The 21229-nt window shown below is 44.1% G+C and overlaps 1 protein-coding gene across 2 annotated transcripts in view; it reads left to right on the top strand.

The window, feature by feature from the left end:
• Positions 1 to 15220, top strand: part of LOC116991683 (zinc finger protein basonuclin-1-like) — a 94941-nt gene extending 79721 nt beyond the window's left edge. For both annotated transcript variants that reach the window (XM_033050508.1, XM_033050509.1), the window contains exons 4-5: positions 2400 to 4312; positions 13536 to 15220. In XM_033050508.1, the coding sequence (XP_032906399.1) occupies positions 2400 to 4312; positions 13536 to 14202 (2580 nt within the window). In that variant the 3' untranslated portion in view covers positions 14203 to 15220. The remainder of the gene's footprint in view (positions 1 to 2399; positions 4313 to 13535) is intronic.
• Positions 15221 to 21229: the final 6009 nt, after the last annotated feature.

Below are 21229 nucleotides of genomic sequence, written 5' to 3'. Positions count from 1 at the left end.
ACCAGTGGTTCCCAACTTTTTTTGGCCATGCCCCACCTAATCACCTCTAAAATCCTGATGCCCCCCCCCATATTTTAGCACGAGCAGACAAAGAAATAATTCTCAGAAAATGGAATTTACTCAAAATAACATCTGAAACATAAACTACATATATTTACCTGATGCCCCCCTTAAAAATCAAATTGCCCCCCTGTGGGGCGTACGCCCCACGTTGGGAACCACTGGTTTAGACCTTTATCCCTAATTGCTGATTACTGTCATTTGAATGTGCCTGGTGATGCTGAATCATTGACATCAGTGGTCTGGCAATCATGTGCTCCAATCATCCACTTCCACCTTACTGGGTATAAATATTGTTAGGAATATTTCAGAATCTTGGCTCAGTGCCTGAGAAAATCTCCTGAGGAGATTCACTTTCTAGATCAAATCTACGTGAGCTAATGAACACCATAATGATTTATCCCTCGACAACGCTCGCTGGTTGCCTGCTGTGCCTGCGAGGCTTCATGGATACTTGCAGATCTGGTTGAGATTGTCTTGGGAAGGAACTCTATTATATTCTTCAAGGTTTGCCGGCTTTGACTGCCATTGTAAAGGCTACGATTCCATTAGCTGAGGTCTTACTGCACTCCAACTAAATCAACCCGCTGGGAGGAGGGTTGAGGGGCCAGAGATGGTCATAAGGTTCTAAGGAATAGGAGCAAAATCAGGCCATTCGGCCCATCACGTCTACTCCACCATTCAAGCAAGACTGATCTATCTCTCCCTCCTAACCCCATTTTCCAGCCTTCTCCCCATAACCCCTGACACCCGCACTAATCAAGAATGGTCCTCCCATGGAGGTTGGTGATGGGTTCAAGACTGAACTCTTAACCCGAGGAGCAGCGCTAGCATTGGAGGCTCAGGTCCTGTAGTCAGATACAAAATGCTGGAGTAACTCAGCAGGCCAGGCAGCATCTGTGGAGAGAAGGAATAGATAGATGACGGTTCCGATCGAGACCCTTCTTCGGAGTGAGTCGGGGGAGAGGGAAACGAGAGATATAAATGGTAAATAGGACAAATGATGTGCAAAAAGCAACAATAATCAAGGAAAGGTATAGCCCACAATAGTCCATTGTTGGCTGTAGGATAATTGATAACGAGTTATACAGAGAGACTCAACAGGACGATTCTAAAACTAGTACATTGACCAGGGTGGGGGAACGATGCACAGAGAGGAGAATCAAGACCTTATCCAATAACAATCTTGTTTCACTTGTCTCCTACTTTGTTTTCCACAATGCTTTAGTTAAGAACTTGAGACTAGATGAATCATTGTGCACTCGTTCAATGGCATGGAGGGAAGAGATAGTGGCACAAGCAGTACAAATGTCAGGATTTTGCTTTGTCTTGTTCTGCCTTGTTTTTTCAACTTATTCTCTCTAGCACGATTATAAACGGAAAATATCTCCAACTAAAGCAAAATAATAGATTGTAGAAGATGTATGAGATGCAAGGTTTTTGGATCAAGAGTCAGTTAATCTGCTTTAATGCTGAGCAATCTGTTTGCTTATAAACGAGTCTATCGTTTTCTGTGACTGCTGTAAAGGTTACAATTTTTAAAGAGTTTTTACTGATGACTGTGCACAACTACCCAATGCCAACATGTTCGAAAAACTGTCCAACACTTAAACATGTCCTTTCCATAGGGATTCCTATCAACAGAGACAGACACAGAGTGCTGGAGTAACTCAGTGGGTCAGGCAGCATCTGTGGAGAAAAGGGATGGGTGACGTTTCAGGTCGAAACCAAGAAGGGTCCTGACCTAAAATGCCACCCATCTTTTTTCTCCAGAGATGCTGCCTGACCCTGCTGAGTTACTCCAGCACTCTGTGTCCATCTCTGCTAGAAACCAGCATCTACAGTTCTTTATTTCCACATTCCTATCAAGAGTACATTTGGAAAATTCACAAGCATGAAAACATGAAACCATTTTTACTAGTTATAATAATCACATAATTACAATTTGTTCTATGTTCTATGTTTTTAGTAAGTCTAATTGGTTAGTGTAGATGAGTTGGGAAGGGGCCTATTTGCATGTTATATAATTCTATGCACTACAATGCTGAGAACTATATTCTGCACTCTGTATCTTGCCCTTTGCCCTATTTATTGTACTTGAGTTTGATTTGATTGTATTTATGAATGGGAAGTCTGATTTGAGTGGATAGCATGCAAGACAAAGCTTGTCACTGTACCTCGGTACGCGTTACAATACCAAACCTAAACCTATGCATCAACATGCGGTGCTGGCTCGAAGGGCCGAATGGCCTCCCCCTGCACCTATTTTCTATGTTTCTATTCTCTATGTTAACATGAAGCTGTAAGAGTTTTAATCCACACCAATTCTTGTGCCCTAGGATGTCGCTGGAAAAGTACTTGATCGGTGGAATATAATGACCTATGATGAGGAAATGGTCTCGCTACACCAGTTCCTTCGTTTTGGAGAAACCAAGTCCATTGTTGAACTGATGGCAATCCAAGAGAAGGAAGGAAATGCAGTTATTGTCCCATCAGCCAAGAGCAACTCTGATATCCGAGCGTTTATAGAGAGCAGTAATCAAACGCGGAGCCCCAGCCTGCCGACACATTTGGACAAAGTGAATCCAAGCAGCATTCATCACTTTGAGAAAATCGTCAACAACTTGGCCTTTATGTTGCCTTTCCAGTTTTTCAACCCGATCCCCATGCCCCTGTTGGGGACATCTCCGAACAGTTTCCTCCTCGATCAGCCTCAAGACAAGCCAAGGGAAGCCAAGCAAGAGATTCCAATTCCTATCAGCAAGAATTTCCTTGCAAGTTCGGGCGCCGACCCGTATCAGAGCGCTGAAGAAAATAGCCAAATTTCCCAAGATAAGTTTACCCTCGACCTGAAGAATGACTCCACCAATGAGTCCAGTGAGGTGACATCCCCTTCGCTCAGCGTTACCCCAAGCGCAGAGCTTGAGCAAGCTCAGGTGGGTTCTCATCCCAGCCGGGACAGGTCGATGGAGACACCAGGCAGCCTGTCCACCAAGGGACGGGTTTACTGCAGCGCCTGTGAGAAGACCTTCTATGATAAAGGCACCTTGAAGATCCACTACAACGCTGTCCACCTGAAAATCAAACACAAGTGCACGGTGGGAGGGTGCAACATGGTGTTCAGCTCTCTACGGAGTCGCAACCGACACAGTTCCAACCCCAACCCCAGGCTACACATGCCGACTATGAAAAATAACCGGGACAAGGACCTGAGAAACTGCCCCTCAGCCACAGTTATCCAAGTCAATGATAAAAGGCTTGACGCCTGCGATGGCCGCTCCCTCGCTGGATTCGACCATCCCAGAGCTGAGGCCAATGTTCAGAGTAATGCTCAGATTGGTCTCGGCAACATCGGGCATGGTGCAGCCTTCCAGAACCTGAAGACAGTGCAGCCGGTGTTCCCCTTCTACCGCAGCCTGGTGTCTCCGGCCGAGCTGGCCCTTCCCCAAGTGGCGCTGCCGACCCTGCCCCACGCCGCCCCTTCCATCCAAGAGTATTTCGCCGCCAGGGAACCGGCGGTGGATCCCGTGCCCAAAAAGAAGTCCCGCAAGAGCAGCATGCCGGTGAAGATTGAGATAGAGATGATGGAGGAACTGGAAGATGCAGGAAGCGGCGTGTCCAACTGTGACGCCAGAAGCGAGGACGAGTACAAGAGTATCAAGTATGACCTGGAGAGAACAGAAAGTGGGTCCGACGTGGAAGAACAGGCCCCCAAAGGGCAGCAGCAAGACATGATAACAGCCGCTGATGCCCGGGCACAGGGCAATGGCAATGCCAATGCCAAAGCGGGCGGCGATTCACACTTGGAGAACGGTGATGCCCTGGTGAAAGCGCGAACTGTAATCATATCATCCTTTGGGGACGAGCCGAGGGAGAGCGAGGGGGACAGTAGCGAGAGCCTGCTGTCCAAATCACAAGGGTGGCTGCAGGCAGACCTGCTGATGACCAACTATAAGGAGGTGCAGCAGAGGCTGATGAACGGCGACTTGGGCAGGGTGCTGATGCAACAGAGGGCCAGACCACTCTGCTTTGACGGGCCGGCGGTCAATAGTTGCTCGTGTCTACAGCCAGACGCCGAGAAGAGGGATAATCAGGGTACTTCTAATCCTAACTATTGCTATGTCTGCAAGAAGGTGTTTAAAAGTTCTTACAGTGTTAAATTGCATTACAAAAACGTGCATCTAAAGGAAATGCACATGTGCACAGTAGGAGGGTGTAACGCTGCTTTCCCCTCGAGGCGCAGTAGGGACAGGTCAGTGCAACGTTGCTTCTTGTCTTGTTTTATTTGTGTGGAAAAAAAAAACCCCGATGGTGGCTGGTTCAATAACATTCTGATTCACTTCGCCTCCGTCCTGTTCTCAAAGCCCTGGTCCTGGCGTTTCGCTTGCATGTTTTGAAAACCTTTTGCCTGGATTTTCCTTGGCAGAGCCCCCGGGCTGTGTCTGGCACAGGTACAGAAAGCAGAGCTGTGTGTCTGAGACGCCGCTGTTGGAATCTTGGCCGCCCCACCTGTACCGGCCCCCAGGGGCAGAGGGGGGCACAGCTGTGCAGTCCGTGCAAGCAGGGAGCGCACAAAATACCTGTGGGGGGAGGGAGAGGGAGGGAGGGAGAGAGAGAGTGAAAGAGAGAGATCAGACCTTGGAACAGCATACCTGCAATTTTGTCTTCTCATTATTACATTAAAACAAACCTCACCAAATTGCTCTCAGATGTAAAATAAAAAAGGCCTTAGATTATATTGTCTTGGAAAGAAAATTACTTTCAGCATAATTTAAGCTATGGGGTGAAATATTTTTTTTAAAGTCTCTTTAAGGGGTTTCCCTGCTCTTTTACTGAGTGCAGTAGACAATGAGTACATAAGCCTGGAGCAACTTAACATTCGCTGTGTAATGTTGGTAACTTACAACAGCCTTGACTCAGGAGAGAGAAAAACAGATGATTGAGAACATCTTTTGCCGTGTTCACTGTTGGTCGGTTACAACTGACCGCGGTCATTCGCAGGTAACAGTAACTATGTCGATGCCCTTTAGGTGGCGACTCTTTGCATACCCGTGCACTGTATGCAGAACAAAGAATTTCACTATACCAGGTACACGAGACAATAAAATATCAATCAATCAACGGTAAATCATAGCCTCCGGATTGAATTACCACAAAGATTCAGAGTATTTCCAGGATAGGTTCTAGGGTGGTGCAGCGATAGAGTTGCTGCCTCACAGCGCCAGAGACCCGGGTTCGATCCTGACCACGGGTGCTGTCTGTACGGAGTTTGTGGGTTTTCTTCGACTGCTCCGCTTTCCTCCCACACTCCAAAGACGTGCCGGTTTGTATTAATTGGGCTGTGGTAAAATTATAAGTTGTCCCTAGTGTGTAGGAAAGTGCTAGTGTATGGGGTGACTGCTGGCCGTTGTGGACTCAATGGGCTGAATGGCCTGTTTCTGCACTCTCTAAAGTCTAAGTTATGGATGAGGTAATAGTTTGTAAACGGGAAGAGGCTGAGGATGAGTTTTTGACGTGAATGTTAATCACAGGTAAACGGGTGAGATATGTGGAACTGTGGCAACATCAGATGGCATGAGGGCCGCAAAGAAAAGATTGATCAGGAGTTTAGTGGAAATTGCTTGTTGTACACATTGTTTACCATCTCTTCCTCAGTGTCTGTGCCGAACATGATGCCATGACCAACTCTTATCTACCTGCACATAATCCATTATTCCTCCATTCCCTGCCTGTTCCTGTGCCTAACCAAAATGATACGCAGATGAGGGATCTCAATCTGAAAGTTCCTTTCCCACCACAGACGCTGCCTGACTCACCGAGTTCTTCCAGCATCTCTCCTTAATTTTGCTGGGATGATGGGTGCAAGGAATGAGCTGCCAGAGCAGGTAGTCGAGGCAGGTCCTATATCAACGTGAAACAGATATTTGGACAGGTATGTGGATAGGAAAGGTTTGGAGGGATATGGGCCAAACGCAGGCAGGTGGGACTAGTGTAGACATGGCACCTTGGTCGGCATGGGCAAGTTGGGCTGAAGGGCCTGTGTGACTCTATGATCAAATTAACCAATGAAGAAGGGTCTGAAGAAGGGTTTTGGCCCGAAACATTGCCTATTTCCTTCGCTCCATAGATGCTACTGTACCCGCTGAGTTTCTCCAGCACTTTTGTGTACCATCAATTTAACCAAGTCTTTTTGATGAAAATTATATCATATTAAAAGTACCAATTTGGCTGAAATAGGACCCCACGGTTAGAGCAGAACCTTGTAACCAAGGTAGTGAGTATGGAGAGGTGAGTTAATTTGGGGCTGGAACTACTGCTGAATAATAGCACCTTGGTGTTGGATGTAGAAGATGATGATTCTGAAGGAGAGACATGAAGGCACAAGTCGTGTGGTATAGCGTTAATCTCAGTGGAATAGAGAACGCAGACATTTGAAATCTTCAATTGCAATAACTTTTATTAAATAACAAGGATAAGAAGCTGTTATATTTGGGTGTGAACTTGTAGCTGTGTGATCAGGCTGTTAGAAAATTCCAAAGGTTCACAGATTTTCTTTGAAATAAAACAATAAACCATCCTCACTCATCCTGACCTTCGTGGAAATCCCAGCCCAATGTGTTAGATTCTTACTTCCAATTGTATAAAACCATCATCAATGGTTACAGTAGAGGACTCCCCTTCACCCATATCACCAATATCAGCAGCACGTTCTCATGTACCACTGGGAGCATACAATTGGTGATGCAATGGTAGAGTTGCTGTCTTGCAGTGCTGGGAGCACCAGAGACCCGGGATTGATCCTGTATATGGGTGCTGTCTGTACGGAGTTTGTACGTTCTCCCTGTGACCTGCGTGGGTTTTCACACACACTCCAAAGACGTCCAGGTTTGTAGGCTAATTGGCTTGGTATAAATGTAAAGATTGTTGCTAGTGTGTGCAGGATAGTGTCAGTGTGCGGGGATCGCTGGTCGGTGCCGACCCGGTGGGTTGAAAGGCTTGTTTCCGCACTGCATCTCTAAACTCAACTAGACTAAATAAACTCTTCCCTTTGGAATAAGGTGAAGAGATCAGAAGATGAGGGGCTTTTCCATCAGGTCAGGTTTGATCAGATGAAATCGGCACATTTTGAGCAGTCTGGTGATGCAAACGATAGTCAGATCAAAATATGTCTTTAGAGATACAACATGGAATCAGGACCTTCACCCCGCCAAACCCACACCGATCAGCGATCACCCCGTACACTACCTCTATGTTATCCCACTTTGGCATCTAGAAGCAATTTTACAGAGGCCCATTAACCTACACGTCTTTGGAATGTGGGAGGAAACCGGAGCACCCAGAGAAAACCCACGTGGTCACAGGGAGAAGGTACAAACTCCACACACCCGTCGTCAGGATTGAACTTGGATCTCTGGAGCCGTGAGGCAGCAGTTCCACCGCTGTGCCACTGTGCCGCCTGCAATGTCAATGTTAGACAAGGTACCATTAACCCAGGAGCCAAGTTTCAGTCAGTAATGATGGAGTACAGAGGCATCTCTATCTCTGGCTCCCTCATTCATACATATGCCAGCACTCATGTACACACATATCTCATCAGAGGTCACTACAGCTGGAGCCCCAAATGATTGATTTCTTCATTCCAAATCTCCCAGTAGAGTTGAGACCAAAGTCTGCCTCTCAGTCCTGCCCCTCTACTGAAGATGGATGTTTCCAGCACCCACAACACAGCTAATTCTGGATCTGGCACTTCATATTTATTATATTCATCACACTTCTGGAGTTATCCTCTATTAATTTTGACACAAATTAATTATATATTAATCAATCTTTTGATAATTCCTTTAAAAAATGGCAACAAACCAATTATCACTCAAAGTGTTTTATTAACACCTCAGCTATCCTCGCTACACCCAGGAGGGGGAGAAAATATTTAATTTATAATATTTTACAGTATTAATTTTGTAAAATTAGTTGGACTGTGTGAAAGGGTGTGTAGCTTCTGGAGACAGACACAAAGTGATGGAGTTACACAAGGGGTCAGGCAGTATCTCTGGTGAAAAAGAATAGGTGACTTTGCAGGTCAGAGCTGCTTCAGGGAGAAGAAGGGTTCTGACCCTGAGTTACTCCAGCATTTTGCGTCTGATCTTGGGTATAAAGAAGGTTCCGCAGTTCCTTCTCACACACTTCACGTGCCTCCTAGTTCAGGGCTGACCCCTGCAGGAGCCCAACACAAAAACCACAAGCAACTGCTCACATCTATCTGTCAAGTCCACTTCACGTATCACATGACTTGGTTCATGTCACTGACTCATGGGCCACTTGCTCAAACATTGGCCTAAAACCATTCAGAATGGTTTGTAGTTGAACATTCCCTTTGTGCAAAGAGTTGCCAAATAAACTATTAGCACAGAAGAGGCTTAAAATAGGTTCCAGAGGAGTGGGTGATGTTTCGGGTCGAGACCCTTCCTTCTCTCCAGAGATGCTGCCTGTCCCGCTGAGTTACTCCAGCATTTTGTGCCTATCTTTGGTTTAAACCAGCATCTGCAGTTCCTTCCTACACATTCCAGAGGAGTGGTTGGGCGCTTTGAGGTGGCACAGTGGTGCAGCGGTAGAGTTGCTGCCTTACTGCGCCAGAGACCTGGGTTCGACCCTGACCACAGGCGCTGTCTGTATGGAGTTTGTACGTTCTCCCTGTGACCGCGTGGATTTTCTCTGGATGATCCCCTACACTCCAAAGACGTGCATGTTTGTAGGCTAATTGGCTTTGGTAAAATTGTAAATTGTTCGTGGCGTGTAGGATAGTGCTAGTGTACGGGGATCGCTGGTTGACTCAGTGTACTGAAGGGCCTGTTTATACACTGTATCTCTAAGGTCTGCAGTAAAGTCTTTCCAGGTAGATGAGAATGCCTCCTTCCATGGAACTTCCCAACATTTGATCCCAAAAGTTGAACCACTTCCCTGGTTATCAAACCTAACTAACATGGAAGATCGACACAAAATGCTGGAGTAACTCAGTGGGTCAGGCGGCGTCTCTGGAGAGATGGAACAGATGTTGTTTCATGTCAGAACCCTTCTTCAAATGCTGAGTTACTCCAGCACTTTGTGTCTATCTTCGGTATAAACCAGCATCTGCAGTGCCTTCCTACATGTACTAAAATGGAGTCGCGAGGCTACCTCCTCTCCTCCTACTGAGGGCAGAGTGCACGATCTGCCCTCCTGCAGAACATTTACAAGTCAAGTCAAGTCAAGTTTATTCGTCACATACACATACGAGATGTGCAGTGAAATGAAAAGTGGCAAAGTCCACCCCCCCAGGAATCTGCTTCTCCTCCCAGCCTTGCCAAACTATGACATCTCTCCCATAACAAGCAGATATCAGAAATCACCCAATAAATCAAAACACACATTCCATCTGAAAGTTACAGGTGGCTTACCTGCCCACTTTTGCCATGTCTCACCTCTTTCTTTTCCAAGATTTCCCCATCCAGCTTCTGGACTGCCAATATTCCTATCTCTGCTTGAGACACAAACACCATTTTAACATTACAGTTAGTGTAGACACAAGGACCTGCAGATGCTGGTTTACAAAAAAAATACACCAAGCTCTGGAGTAACTCAGCGGGCCAGGCAGCATCTATGGAGAACATGGATAGGTGATGTTTCACAGAGTGCTGGAGTAACTCAGCGGGACAGGCAGCATCTGTGGAGAACATGGATAGGTGACGTTTCACAGAGTGCTGGAGTAACTCAGCGGGTCAGGCAGCATCTCTGGAGAACATGGATAGGTGACGTTTCACAGAGTGCTGGAGTAACTCAGCGGGTCAGGCAGCATCTGTGGAGAACATGGATAGGTGACGTTTCACAGAGTGCTGGAGTAACTCAGCGGGACAGGCAGCATCTCTGGAGAACATGATAGGGCCGAGGCTCTTCTTCATACAGGGTTTTTGTCATATCCTGTCCACTGCTGGATCTTCTCTGGTTCTCTCAAGCCTGTGATACTTCCCACAGTATGTCCACCCCCCCAGGAATCTGCTTCTCCTCCCAGCCTTGCCAAACTCTGACATCTCTCCCATGACAAGCAGATATCAGAAATCACCCAGTAAATCAAAACACACATTCCATCTGCAAGTTCAAGCAAAAGTCAGATTCCCCTTCTGCAGTTAGACGCAAAATGCTGGAGTAACTCAGCGGGACAATCCCAGCATCTCTGGATAGAAGGATACACACCTCTTCTGCAGTGCTGTCTTTCCCTGAGTAGAATCTCCTCTGTAAACAATATCAAAGAGTCCTCCTTCCCCCAGTTGTAATGAACCCACCCATTTTACAACATTGGCATTCCTTTGATCAGAGATTGTGTTGGAACATTCACGATTGTGACATGGCAGAGCGATAAGGAAATTGAAGCTATTTTCTTTCCATTTTCCCCCACTGTTTCCAAATGTATTGTTGTAAAATTCAAGACACATTAGACTTCAAGAAGGGAACGGTGGCGCAGAGGTAGAGTTGTTGCCTTACAGCGAATGCAGCGCCAGAGACACGGGTTCATTCCTGACTACGGGTGCTGTCCGTACGGAGTTTGTACGTTCTCCCCGTGACCTGCATGGGTTTTCTCCGATATGTTCTGTTTCCTCCCACACTCCAAAGATGTACAAGTTTGTAGGTTAATTGGCTTGTTAAATGTAAAAATTGTCCCTAGTGGGTGTAGGATAGTGTTAATATAATATAACCATATAACAATTACAACACGGAAACAGGCCATATCAGCCCTTCTAGTCCGTGCCGAACACGTATTCTCCCCTAGTCCCATCTAACTGCACTCAGACCATAACCCTCCATTCCTTTCCCGTCCATATAACTATCCAATTTATTTTTAAATGATAAAATCGAACCTGCCTCCACCACCTTCACTGGAAGCTCATTCCACACAGCTACCACTCTCTGAGTAAAGAAGTTCCCCCTCATGTTACCCCTACACTTCTGTCCCTTAATTCTCAAGTCATGTCCTCTTGTTTGAATCTTCCCTACTCTCAGTGGGAAAAGCTTATCCACGTCAACTCTGTCTATCCCTCTCATCATTTTAAAGACCTCTATCAAGTCCCCCCTTAACCTTCTGCGCTCCAAAGAATACAGCCCTAACTTGTTCAACCTTTCTCTGTAACTTAGTTGCTGAAACCCAGGCAACATTCTAGTAAATCTCCTCTGTACTCTCTCTATTTTGTTGACATCCTTCCTATAATTAGGCGACCAAAATTGTACACCATACTCCAGAATTGGCCTCACCAATGCCTTGTACAATTTTAACATTACATCCCAACTTCTATACTCAATGCTCTGATTTATAAAGGCCAGCACACCAAAAGCTTTCTTTACCACCCTATCTACATGCGATTCCACTTTCAGGAAACTGTGCACAGTTATTCCCAGATCCCTCTGTTCACCTGCATTCTTCAATTCCCTACCATTTACCATGTACGCCCTATTTTGATTTGTCCTGCCAAGATGTAGCACCTCACACTTATCAGCATTAAACTCCATCTGCCATCTTTCAGCCCACTCTTCCAACTGGCATAAATCTCTCTGTAGACTTTGAAAATCTACTTCATTATCCACAACCCCACCTATCTTAGTATCATCTGCATACTTACTAATCCAATTTACCACACCATCATCCAGATCATTGATGTACATGACAAACAACAGTGGACCCAACACAGATCCCTGTTGCACCCCACTAGTCACTGGCCTCCAACCTGACAAACAGCCATCCACCATTACTCTCTGGCATCTCCCATTCAGCCACTTGTTACTCCACCATTAATACCCAACAATTGAACCTTCTTAACCAACCTTCCATGAGGAACCTTGTCAAAGGCCTTACTGAAGTCCATATATACAACATCCACTGCTTTACCCTCATCAATTTCCCGAGTAACCTCTTCAAAAAATTCAAGAAGATTAGTCAAACATGACCTTCCAGGCACAAATCAATGTTGACTGTTCCTAATCAGACCCTGTTTAACCAGATGCTTATATATATTATCTCTAAGTATCCTTTCCATTAATTTGCCCACCACTGACGTCAAACTAACAGGTCTATAATTGCTAGGTTTACTCTTAGACTTTGCGGGGTTCGCTGGTCGGCGTGGACCCAGTGGGCCTAAGGGCTTGTTTCCGCACTGTATCTCCAAACTAAACTAAACTAAGGAATGAAAGTTAAATTCAAATGTATGAGAAGATATAATGACAATTACCATGTATAGCTTCCATGGGCAAAAGGCAAACTGCTCAATCCCCAATCATCAATTAAAGATCTTCCCCCATAGCTAAATTTGGAAATCCCAAAAAATTCCTCAAAGTTTCCTTAAAAAAACTTTTAAGGAATGTTTCTTGAAAAAAACTTGAATCCAAGTTAAAGGATAATATTGATCAATTAATGTCTCTGTTGAAATGAAAGGGACATAATCATAATGGAATGATATTTAATTCATCATAAAGTTAGACTGTCATAAAAGATTCACGTGAATAAGCATTGAGCTAGAGAAACCCACTGATAGAGTCATAGAGCTCTTGATCTTATAGAGGCGTACAAAATCTTGAGGGGAATAGATCGGGTAGACGCACAGAGTGTCTTGCCCAGAGTAGGGAAATCGAGAACCAGAGGACATAGGTTTAAGGTGAGAGGGGGAAAGATTTAACAGGAACCTGAGTGGTAACTCTTTTACACAAAGGGTGGTGAGTGTATGGAACGAACTGCGTGAGGAGATAGTTGAGGCAAGGACATCGCAACGTTTAAGAAACGGTGCATGGATATGACAGGTTTAGCGAGTTATGGGTCAAATGCAGGAAGGTGGGACGTGTAGCCATTGTAGGCATGTTTCCATGCTGTATGACTCTATGACTCTCTAGAATCATGCGGCACTGAAACAGGCCCTTCGGCCCAACTTATCCGTGCTAACCAAGATGTCCCATATAAGCTGTATCTGGTATGTTTATGCCTGTTATTGTGTCACATTCAAGTTTTAAAAAGTCTACCTAATCCCTATTGACCTGAAACACTTGAAGCCATGTGGCAAGGTAATTAAAATGTCAGATCCATCAACTGGTAAGATTCACTACAGGAGAATATCCTCCACAAGCAATATTGATACAGACTAAATAAACTAAATGCTTGTGTATGGTTATTGTAGCAATATAATAATTCAGCAGAATATCTGTAGGTGAATTTTAATATTTTGATGTCTGGCAAAATCCAATCAGTTCAGTACAGTTTAGTTTATTGTCACGTGTACCGAGGTGCAGTGAAAAGCCTTTGTTGCATGCTAACCGGTCGGCAAAAAGACTGTACATGATTACAATCGAGCCATTTACAATGTACAGATACAGAATCAGAGTATAGCGTTTAGTGCTTGGTTGCTTGTTGGTTGATTACTGGCCCATAGGCTCACTGGTTTGTTGTCCTCTTGTGTTTTCTGTAGACATAGTGCAAACATCAATCTTCATCACAAACTTCTGACCAAAGGATCATATGAGACCCAAAAAAACTTCTTCAGCGCCACACCTTTATCAACAGAGTTCTGTGAAGATCTTCTGGTGAGAACCCAGATGGGACATACTCCTGTAATATTGAAAGGGAAGAACAGAAGCGAACACTTTGGCTTTCCTTTCCACAGCACCCCTGAGTCTTCCAATGAGGTCCAAGGAGGAGATGGTTTTTACAATGGAACAGTACTGGATCTAAGCACCACATCCAGTGTCAAGTCGGGAAGCAGTGTCCATTCTTGGGAGTCAGATGCTGGGAGTGAAGAAGGGATCCCTGTGAACAATGACGAGGGTTTCGAGCAGGATGATATAATGGCGAAAGATAAGTTATACCAACTATCCTCCGCGGTTGAAGAACCCATTGACTGTTTGCTGAAATCTCCTTCTGCCAACTCGCCCATCATGTGCAACATTTGCCAGAAGCTCTACAGTAACAAAGGGACTTTCCGAGCCCATTACAAAACAGTACATCTTCGTCAGCTTCACAAGTGCAAGGTGTTTGGTTGTAACACCATGTTCTCCTCTGTTCGCAGTCGAAACCGGCACAGTCAGAACCCTAATTTGCACAAAGACATGTTCTGTGGCTCCACCACGAGTCACTGAACTCCTCCCAACCCTTTATAGGGACGATGGATTTTGAAGTCACCATTAATTTGTCTCTTCTCATATTGGTTGCAGTGATGGAGAGAGGATCTTGAACTCCTTCATCCATGAAACTGCCAGGACCTCGTCGTTCTTCAGTGACGTTGGCATGTTTTTGCTCCCTTCTCTGGTTCTCAGAACTAATGGAATGCAGATTTCGAACATTCCTGTTTTATAGGTGATGAAGATCAGAATCAAATGGAACCCAGAGTTCACGAGACCTCATTTTATGAATAAGATTTTTTTAATAGCATGAAAGGTTCTTTGTTGCGACTCTTTGATTATCTGGATCAAAAGGCACTTTTGATACTAACTTTTAGCTTGAGTTCTGTTTGATTAAAGATGCCTTTTCATCTGCACTTATGCCATATTTTTCACATTCCAGTTTCGTGTCTGAAGAAATAACTTTATGTATGGATAGGTCGGCCAGACCCATAAACACAGTCAGACATTTTAATTTTCAAATAACCTAAAGCATTCAAGTCTGATTCCAAATGCTGTTGTCACAGTTTTCCTGAAATCTGTGAATGTAATTCCCAAAAACGTGCAAAAAACCCCATTTAATTATGCTTCCTTTGTTGTTTTAAATGTTTTCTCAGCTTCAGTTGAGTGCGTTTAGTCAAAATGAAGGTTCGGAATGAAATCTGGAATTGGAACAGGTTGTAAGGCTTTGTGGACTTAATGAAAATTAAGAATATAATGTGTCTGGCTGGTTGGTTTCTTAGTTAAGTTATTCCATAGCATCGTGAATGTTAAAACATTTTGCTTTTGTGATATGCAATGATATTTGCTATTTTGGGCCATCTTAATGCTCACAAGAAGCTTAAAAATCACAGCTTGCCAAAGATGTATCCAATGTGATAATCTGTAAATAAATCAGCAAGTAATATTCTTGACGACAAATTCTGCTTAAAAAAATGAACAATTTTTTGTTAACTACAAATATTTCTTTGTAAAATTAAACATGATTTTAAAAATGCACTGTGTTCCCATTTCATGTATGCAAATGTATTGCATTCAATTACTCAAATTTAGATTTCCCTTTTTATAACTATTAATTTGACAGGGCATTTTGTCTTTGCAATTTGTCTCTGCCTCTGCAGATGACACAAAGTACATGAGTAGTCTGAGGGAGAAGGTATGAATTCATGTCCCCTTCTAGAATCTCAGAACTACAACATCTAGGCTGCCATCTCAGTGAGTATTGTAGTGTAACATGGCATGAGGACCATGATGTACCATGGCAAAAATCAAAGTGGAACAGGGAAGTTCTCCATATATTTTGATCAATATTTCATCTTCAAAACAGCAGCAGTAAAAAAAGGTTAAACTATCATTGTAACATGTGGCTGTTTGCAAGTTCATTTTTCCACTTAAAAATGGATTTCAATCAATGAAACAATTAGTCACCATCAAAGCTCAAACAGTTTGATAAATAATGTAAACCAAAGTCGGCTGATCATTCCAACATAGATGTGAGAACAGAGTGCTGGAGTAACTCAGCGGGTCAGGCAGCATCTGTGGAGAACATGGATAGGTGATGTTTCACAGAGTGCTGGAGTAACTCAGCGGGTCAGGAAGCATCTGTGGAGAACATGGATAGATGACGTTTCACAGAGTGCTGGAGTAACTCAGCGGGTCAGGCAGCATCTGTGGAGAACATGGATAGGTGACGTTTCACAGAGTGCTGGAGTAACTCAGCGGGTACAGCAGCATCTATGGAGCTAAGGAAATAGGCAACGTTTCGGCCCGAAACATTGCCTATTTCCAGAAGGGTTTTGCCCCAAACATTGCCTATTTCCTTAGCTCCATAGATGCTACTGCACCATAACTCAGTGGGTCAGGCAGCATCTGTGGAGAACATGGATAGGTGACGTTTCACAGAGTGCTGGAGTAACTCAGCGGGTCAGGCAGTATCTTCAGAGACGATGTATAGGTGACATTTTGGGTCAGAACTCTTCTTCAGGCTCCTCAGTCAAATTATCAATTAGAATTACACGTAAATCCTTTTAAAAGTTAATTGCCTCATTTTTTATTATAATATTTATTTTTTTAAAAAGGAAAATTCCTTATTGGAGATAGTCTTCCTAGGAACATCAGACCCTGGCCCATTCTCACTAATGTTGGTTTTGTGCTAGCACCAGAAAACCAACTGAAAAAGCTCAGTGAACTATGTGACATCAGTGGGAGTGAAACAGCTAATAAGTCGGTCATAGAATCTGCAACAGAACTCGCTTGTATGTGAAGTTGCAGAGAGAAGAAGGTGAGAGGAGCTGGAGTAATGTGCACACTAATGTTGTCACGGTAACCGCTACTTTAAAACTGGCCAGTGGAACAGAGTGAATCAGAACATTGGTTTCAAGGTGCTTTGTGGCAACCCAACTATTTTGATTCCCAAATTTCATGTTAGAATTTTCGTTTTTAGTTTTTGGAATTTTCGAGATACAGCATGGAAACAGGCCCTTCGGCCCAACAAGTCCGCGCCGACCAGCGATCACTCGTACACTAGTTCTATCCTACACTCTATTGACAATTTACAGAAGCCATTTAACCTACAAACCTGCACGTCTTTGGAATGTGGGAGGAAACCAGAGCACCCAGAGAAAACCCACGAGGTCGCAGGGAGAACGTACAAACTTCATACAGAGAGCACCCATAGTCAGGATTGAACCCGGGTCTCTGGCGCTGTAAGGCAGCAACTCTACCGCTGCGCCACCGTGCCACCCAATCTCATTTGAACGTATGCCCCAGGCTTGTGTTTCTATCTTGTATTCATGCATTCTTTGGTGGAAGGTGATGACAAAATAACATTTCACATGATGAAAATTACAAGCATTTATCCTGCATTCAATTGCCTGTGTTTAATTTTGGACATGGTGTGCAGGGTGATTGTTAAGAGCCACATTGCTTCATGATTACAGTTGCAGTAATGGTGGTTAAACTTCTGAGGGAATAATTAAGTCATAAGATTAAAGTGCTTCACGCAGAGGATACTGTGCTGAAATGAAGTCCATGTGTGTTGAACAGAACCAGACGCAAGTCGGTGTGTTTCTGACACTTACCCTTGCTACTCTAAGGATGTCCACCCATTGTGGTGGTCAGCAGGAGAAAGCTTGCAATCTAGTGGACGTGGTCTCTGGTCATAAGTGATTGGAGCAGAATTAGGCCATTCAGCCCATCAAGTCTACTCCGCCATTCAATCATAGCTGATCTATCTCACCCTCCTAACCCCATTTTCCTGCCTTCTCCCCATAACCTCTGATACCTGCTGCATCCGCAGCAAAGGTTACTTCATCTAAGAGCACTAATGCCCGCATTAACAAAACCGTGGAATTTGCCCGATTACCTTGAAATATTTTAAATGCCCTGCTAGAAGATAGCCGATAATATCTTCTAACATTTTCCATACTTCAGATATCAAGGTAACTGCCTATAGATTCCTACTTTCTGTATCCCTTTCTTTTTGAATAAGTTTAGTATTCAAATTTATGAATTGCCCCCAATCTAGGAACTATTGGTAATTTAAAAAAAATTAACCTTCAATTGTCCTACCAGCCACTTCTTTTTGGACATCTATTATATTATAAAACTCTGATCTTGAATGTTTACTTGTGGGGATATTTGCTTGCTTGAACTATTTCTTTGATTCACATCTCCTCGAAAACCCGACGCAGTAACGGTGAAATGTTTACATATTCCGGTAAAGATTTACTTCATGATTTCAAAAGTCCCCTCGTCTGAAAATTTGATTCATTATTTCCCGAGTTAATTACTAAAATTGTTCACCAATCTGATTTTTTTTTAATCTAACGTGCTGAGGCGAGCTGGATGACGTCACAATGCCTTTGCTCCTCGCGACAAGCTGCGCAGTTTTCAACGCGCTGCCCGCTGGGCACTGTTTTCCAGGAGGGACGTCACCCCCCCACCGGTTCTTCGAAAGACGCAGAAAGAACGAGCAAGTGGGCTCTGTTCTGCAGATCCCGTCAGCTTCCGAATGCGCTTCTGAGACTTTCCACGAAGTTCGCTCGCGCCTCGGCTCCGGTTTCCTGACAGAACCCGAGATAACCCGAGGAGCACCCGAGTGATGACGTCGCATGACCTGGGTAGGTGTTGCCTGACCCGCTGAGTTACTCCAGCACTTAGTGAAACATCACCTATCCATTTGGTGTGTGTGTACAATGGGTCTCTAGTGTGTGTAGGATCGTGTTAGTGTGCAGGGATCGCTGGCCGGCACGGACTCGGTGGGCCGAAGGGCCTGTTTCTGCGCTGTATCTCTAAACCTAACTTAAAAAGACATTTGGATAGACACAAAAAGCTGGAGTAACTCAGCGGGACAGGAAGCATCTCTAGAGAGAAGGAGTGGGTGAAATTTCGGGTCGAGACCCTTCTTCAGACTGGTATATGGATAGCGAAATTCTCGAGAGATATGAGCCAAACGCAGGTAAATGGGGCTCGTTTAGATGGGGCGTCTTTGTCGGCATGGGCGGATTGGGCTGTGGGGCCTATTTCTGTGTTATATGACTCCATCACTATGACATCGCATTAATGTGGAAATGAAATGCATGAAAGCCTCCAAATTAATCGTTAAAGTGGCTTCAAGAACTGATTATAATTATAACCACCTGTGTAGCAGGAATTGCTGATTGAGGCAGCTGGGAGCCTCTTATTGAGGCCTGTGTTCGTGTGAACTGTCTACCGACTAACTATGAACATTTCAACAGAAGTGCCATACAACTAGCAGACCTTGTGAATGGTAAGATAGATGGATATATTAGTACATAATTAATCCAGTGACAAAGAATTCTTTGTTTTTATTCTCCCGCTCAATTCAGGTCAAATAAGTAATCTGCACAAAAATATTAGCATCGTGATTTAAACTCTTGATTTGGTCTGTGTATGAAAAATACTCCAGGCCAAAATACTCCACGCCAAAATACTCCAGGTAAAAATACTCCTGGCCAAAATACTCCAGGTAAAAATACTCCAGACCAAAATACTCCAGGCAAAAATACTACAGGCTAAAATACTCCAGGCAAAAATACTCCAGGTAAAAATACTCCACGCCAAAATACTCCAGGTAAAAATACTCCAGGTAAAAATATTCCTGGCCAAAATACTCCAGGTAAAAATACTCCAGACCAAAATACTCCAGGCAAAAATACTCCAGATAAAAATACTCCAGGCAAAAATACTACAGGTAAAAATACTCCAGGTAAAAATACTCCAAGCAAAATTACTCCAGGCCAAAATACACCAGGTAAAAATACTCCAGACCAAAATACTCCAGGTAAAAATACTCCAGGCAAAAATACTCGACCACATGCAATAGGACTTTCAATCTCATTGCTCTTAAAATCACTTTGAACTTTGGTTTATTTAGTTCTTTCAGTCTAGGAATTTAGGTGAATACCATTTCAATTCAACCATTGCAGTCCTGCAGTAATGTGTGTGATCGGATTCATATCATTGGTGAGTGCCATATATGATGGATATAAAATGTCAAATAGAGTATTTGCTGCATTCTCAGTTATCCGTCATGGTTTAATGAAAGGCCAGAATGCTATAATCTTGGCTGATTTTAGCAACAGCAAGGCTTTGGATAACTGCATTTGGCTTCAGTGTCTTTAAGTTAAGGAGAAAGGTTAGCTAAGGATCGTGGTTTTAGACAGGATCCATTGATGGTGAAACAATGCTTCCACAATTGGTGGCCAACCCAGGCGATGTTTGTGTGCTGGCCACAGAAGCAGCTCCACAAACGTATATTACAGTCGCTCCACACTCTTAAACCTCGATTCCTATCGCAACATTTCTCACTTTAACTATTTTTTCGGGGGTCTCATCTGATCCTTTGGTCAGAAGTTTGTGATGAAGAATGTGGTTTACATTGCGTCTACAGGCAACAAACCACTGAGTCTCTTGGCCAGCAAACAATCAAGAAGCAAGCAAGCACTACACGTTATTCCCATATCATGTATCTGTACACTGTAAATGGCTCGATTGTAATCATGTATTGTCTTTACGCTGCCTGGATAATGTTTTATTTTTAATTGTCTACTGCATATCGTGTTGTTATCTTTGTGAGCGGAGCACCAAGGCAAATTCCTTGTATGTGTACATACTTGGCTAATAAATTTATTCAATTCACTATCAAGTAAGGATTGAATGAGGAGTGCAGGGGGTGGGCTGGGGCAACATCAGGCTTACTAAAAGTGATGAGGTGCCTAACAAGCAAGACAATGTGTATTACACAGAGTGCTGGAGTAACTCAGTGGGACAGGCACCATCCCTGGAGAGAAGGAATGGGTGACGTATTGGGTCGAGATCCTTCTTCAGACTGAAATTCACAGGAAAGGGAAACAAAAGATATAGACAGTGATGCTGAGAGATATAGAAGAAATGAATGAAAGATATGCTGGAAAGTAACAATGATAAAGGAACCAGGCCATTGTTAGCTGTGGGCTAGGTGAGAACAAAACACTGTTGTGACAGGGATGGAGAGAGGGAAAGCAAGGGTTACTTGAAGTTAGAGAATTCAATGTTCATACCGCTGAGGTGTAAGCTGCCCAAGCGAAATATGAGGTGCTGTTCCTCCAATTTGCGCTGGTTCTCACTCTGACAATGGAGGAGGCCCAGGACAGAAAGGTCAGTGTGGGAATGGGAGGGGGAGTTAAAGCGTTTAGCCACCAGGAGATCGGTTTGACCTAGGCAGGCTGGCTCCCATTACTTAGCAGCATCAAGGGAGTAGGTTCTTAACAGGGACTGTGGCTGCTCAGGAGGTTGATCCTCTCTGCTCTCTCTGTTTGGGCAGATTGTTGAGGCCAGTGAGTGCTGTACTTGCCAGCACACCCACAGCTGTGTGTAATTGTTTCATCAACTTGTTGCTCTTTGTTTAATCCAAAGCTGACTCGACATCTTTGACCCGATCTGACTGCTTGCCTGCAGATTTTGGCTCTGCTTCTCATCTCTCTTCGGAGCCAGATGGAGGTTA

This window comes from Amblyraja radiata, chromosome 34 (genome assembly GCF_010909765.2).
Source record: "Amblyraja radiata isolate CabotCenter1 chromosome 34, sAmbRad1.1.pri, whole genome shotgun sequence".
In the NCBI taxonomy this organism is placed as follows: Eukaryota; Metazoa; Chordata; class Chondrichthyes; order Rajiformes; family Rajidae; genus Amblyraja; species Amblyraja radiata.
The sequence above is the reverse complement of the archived record's forward strand: the minus strand, read 5'-3'. Positions and strand labels throughout refer to the sequence as shown.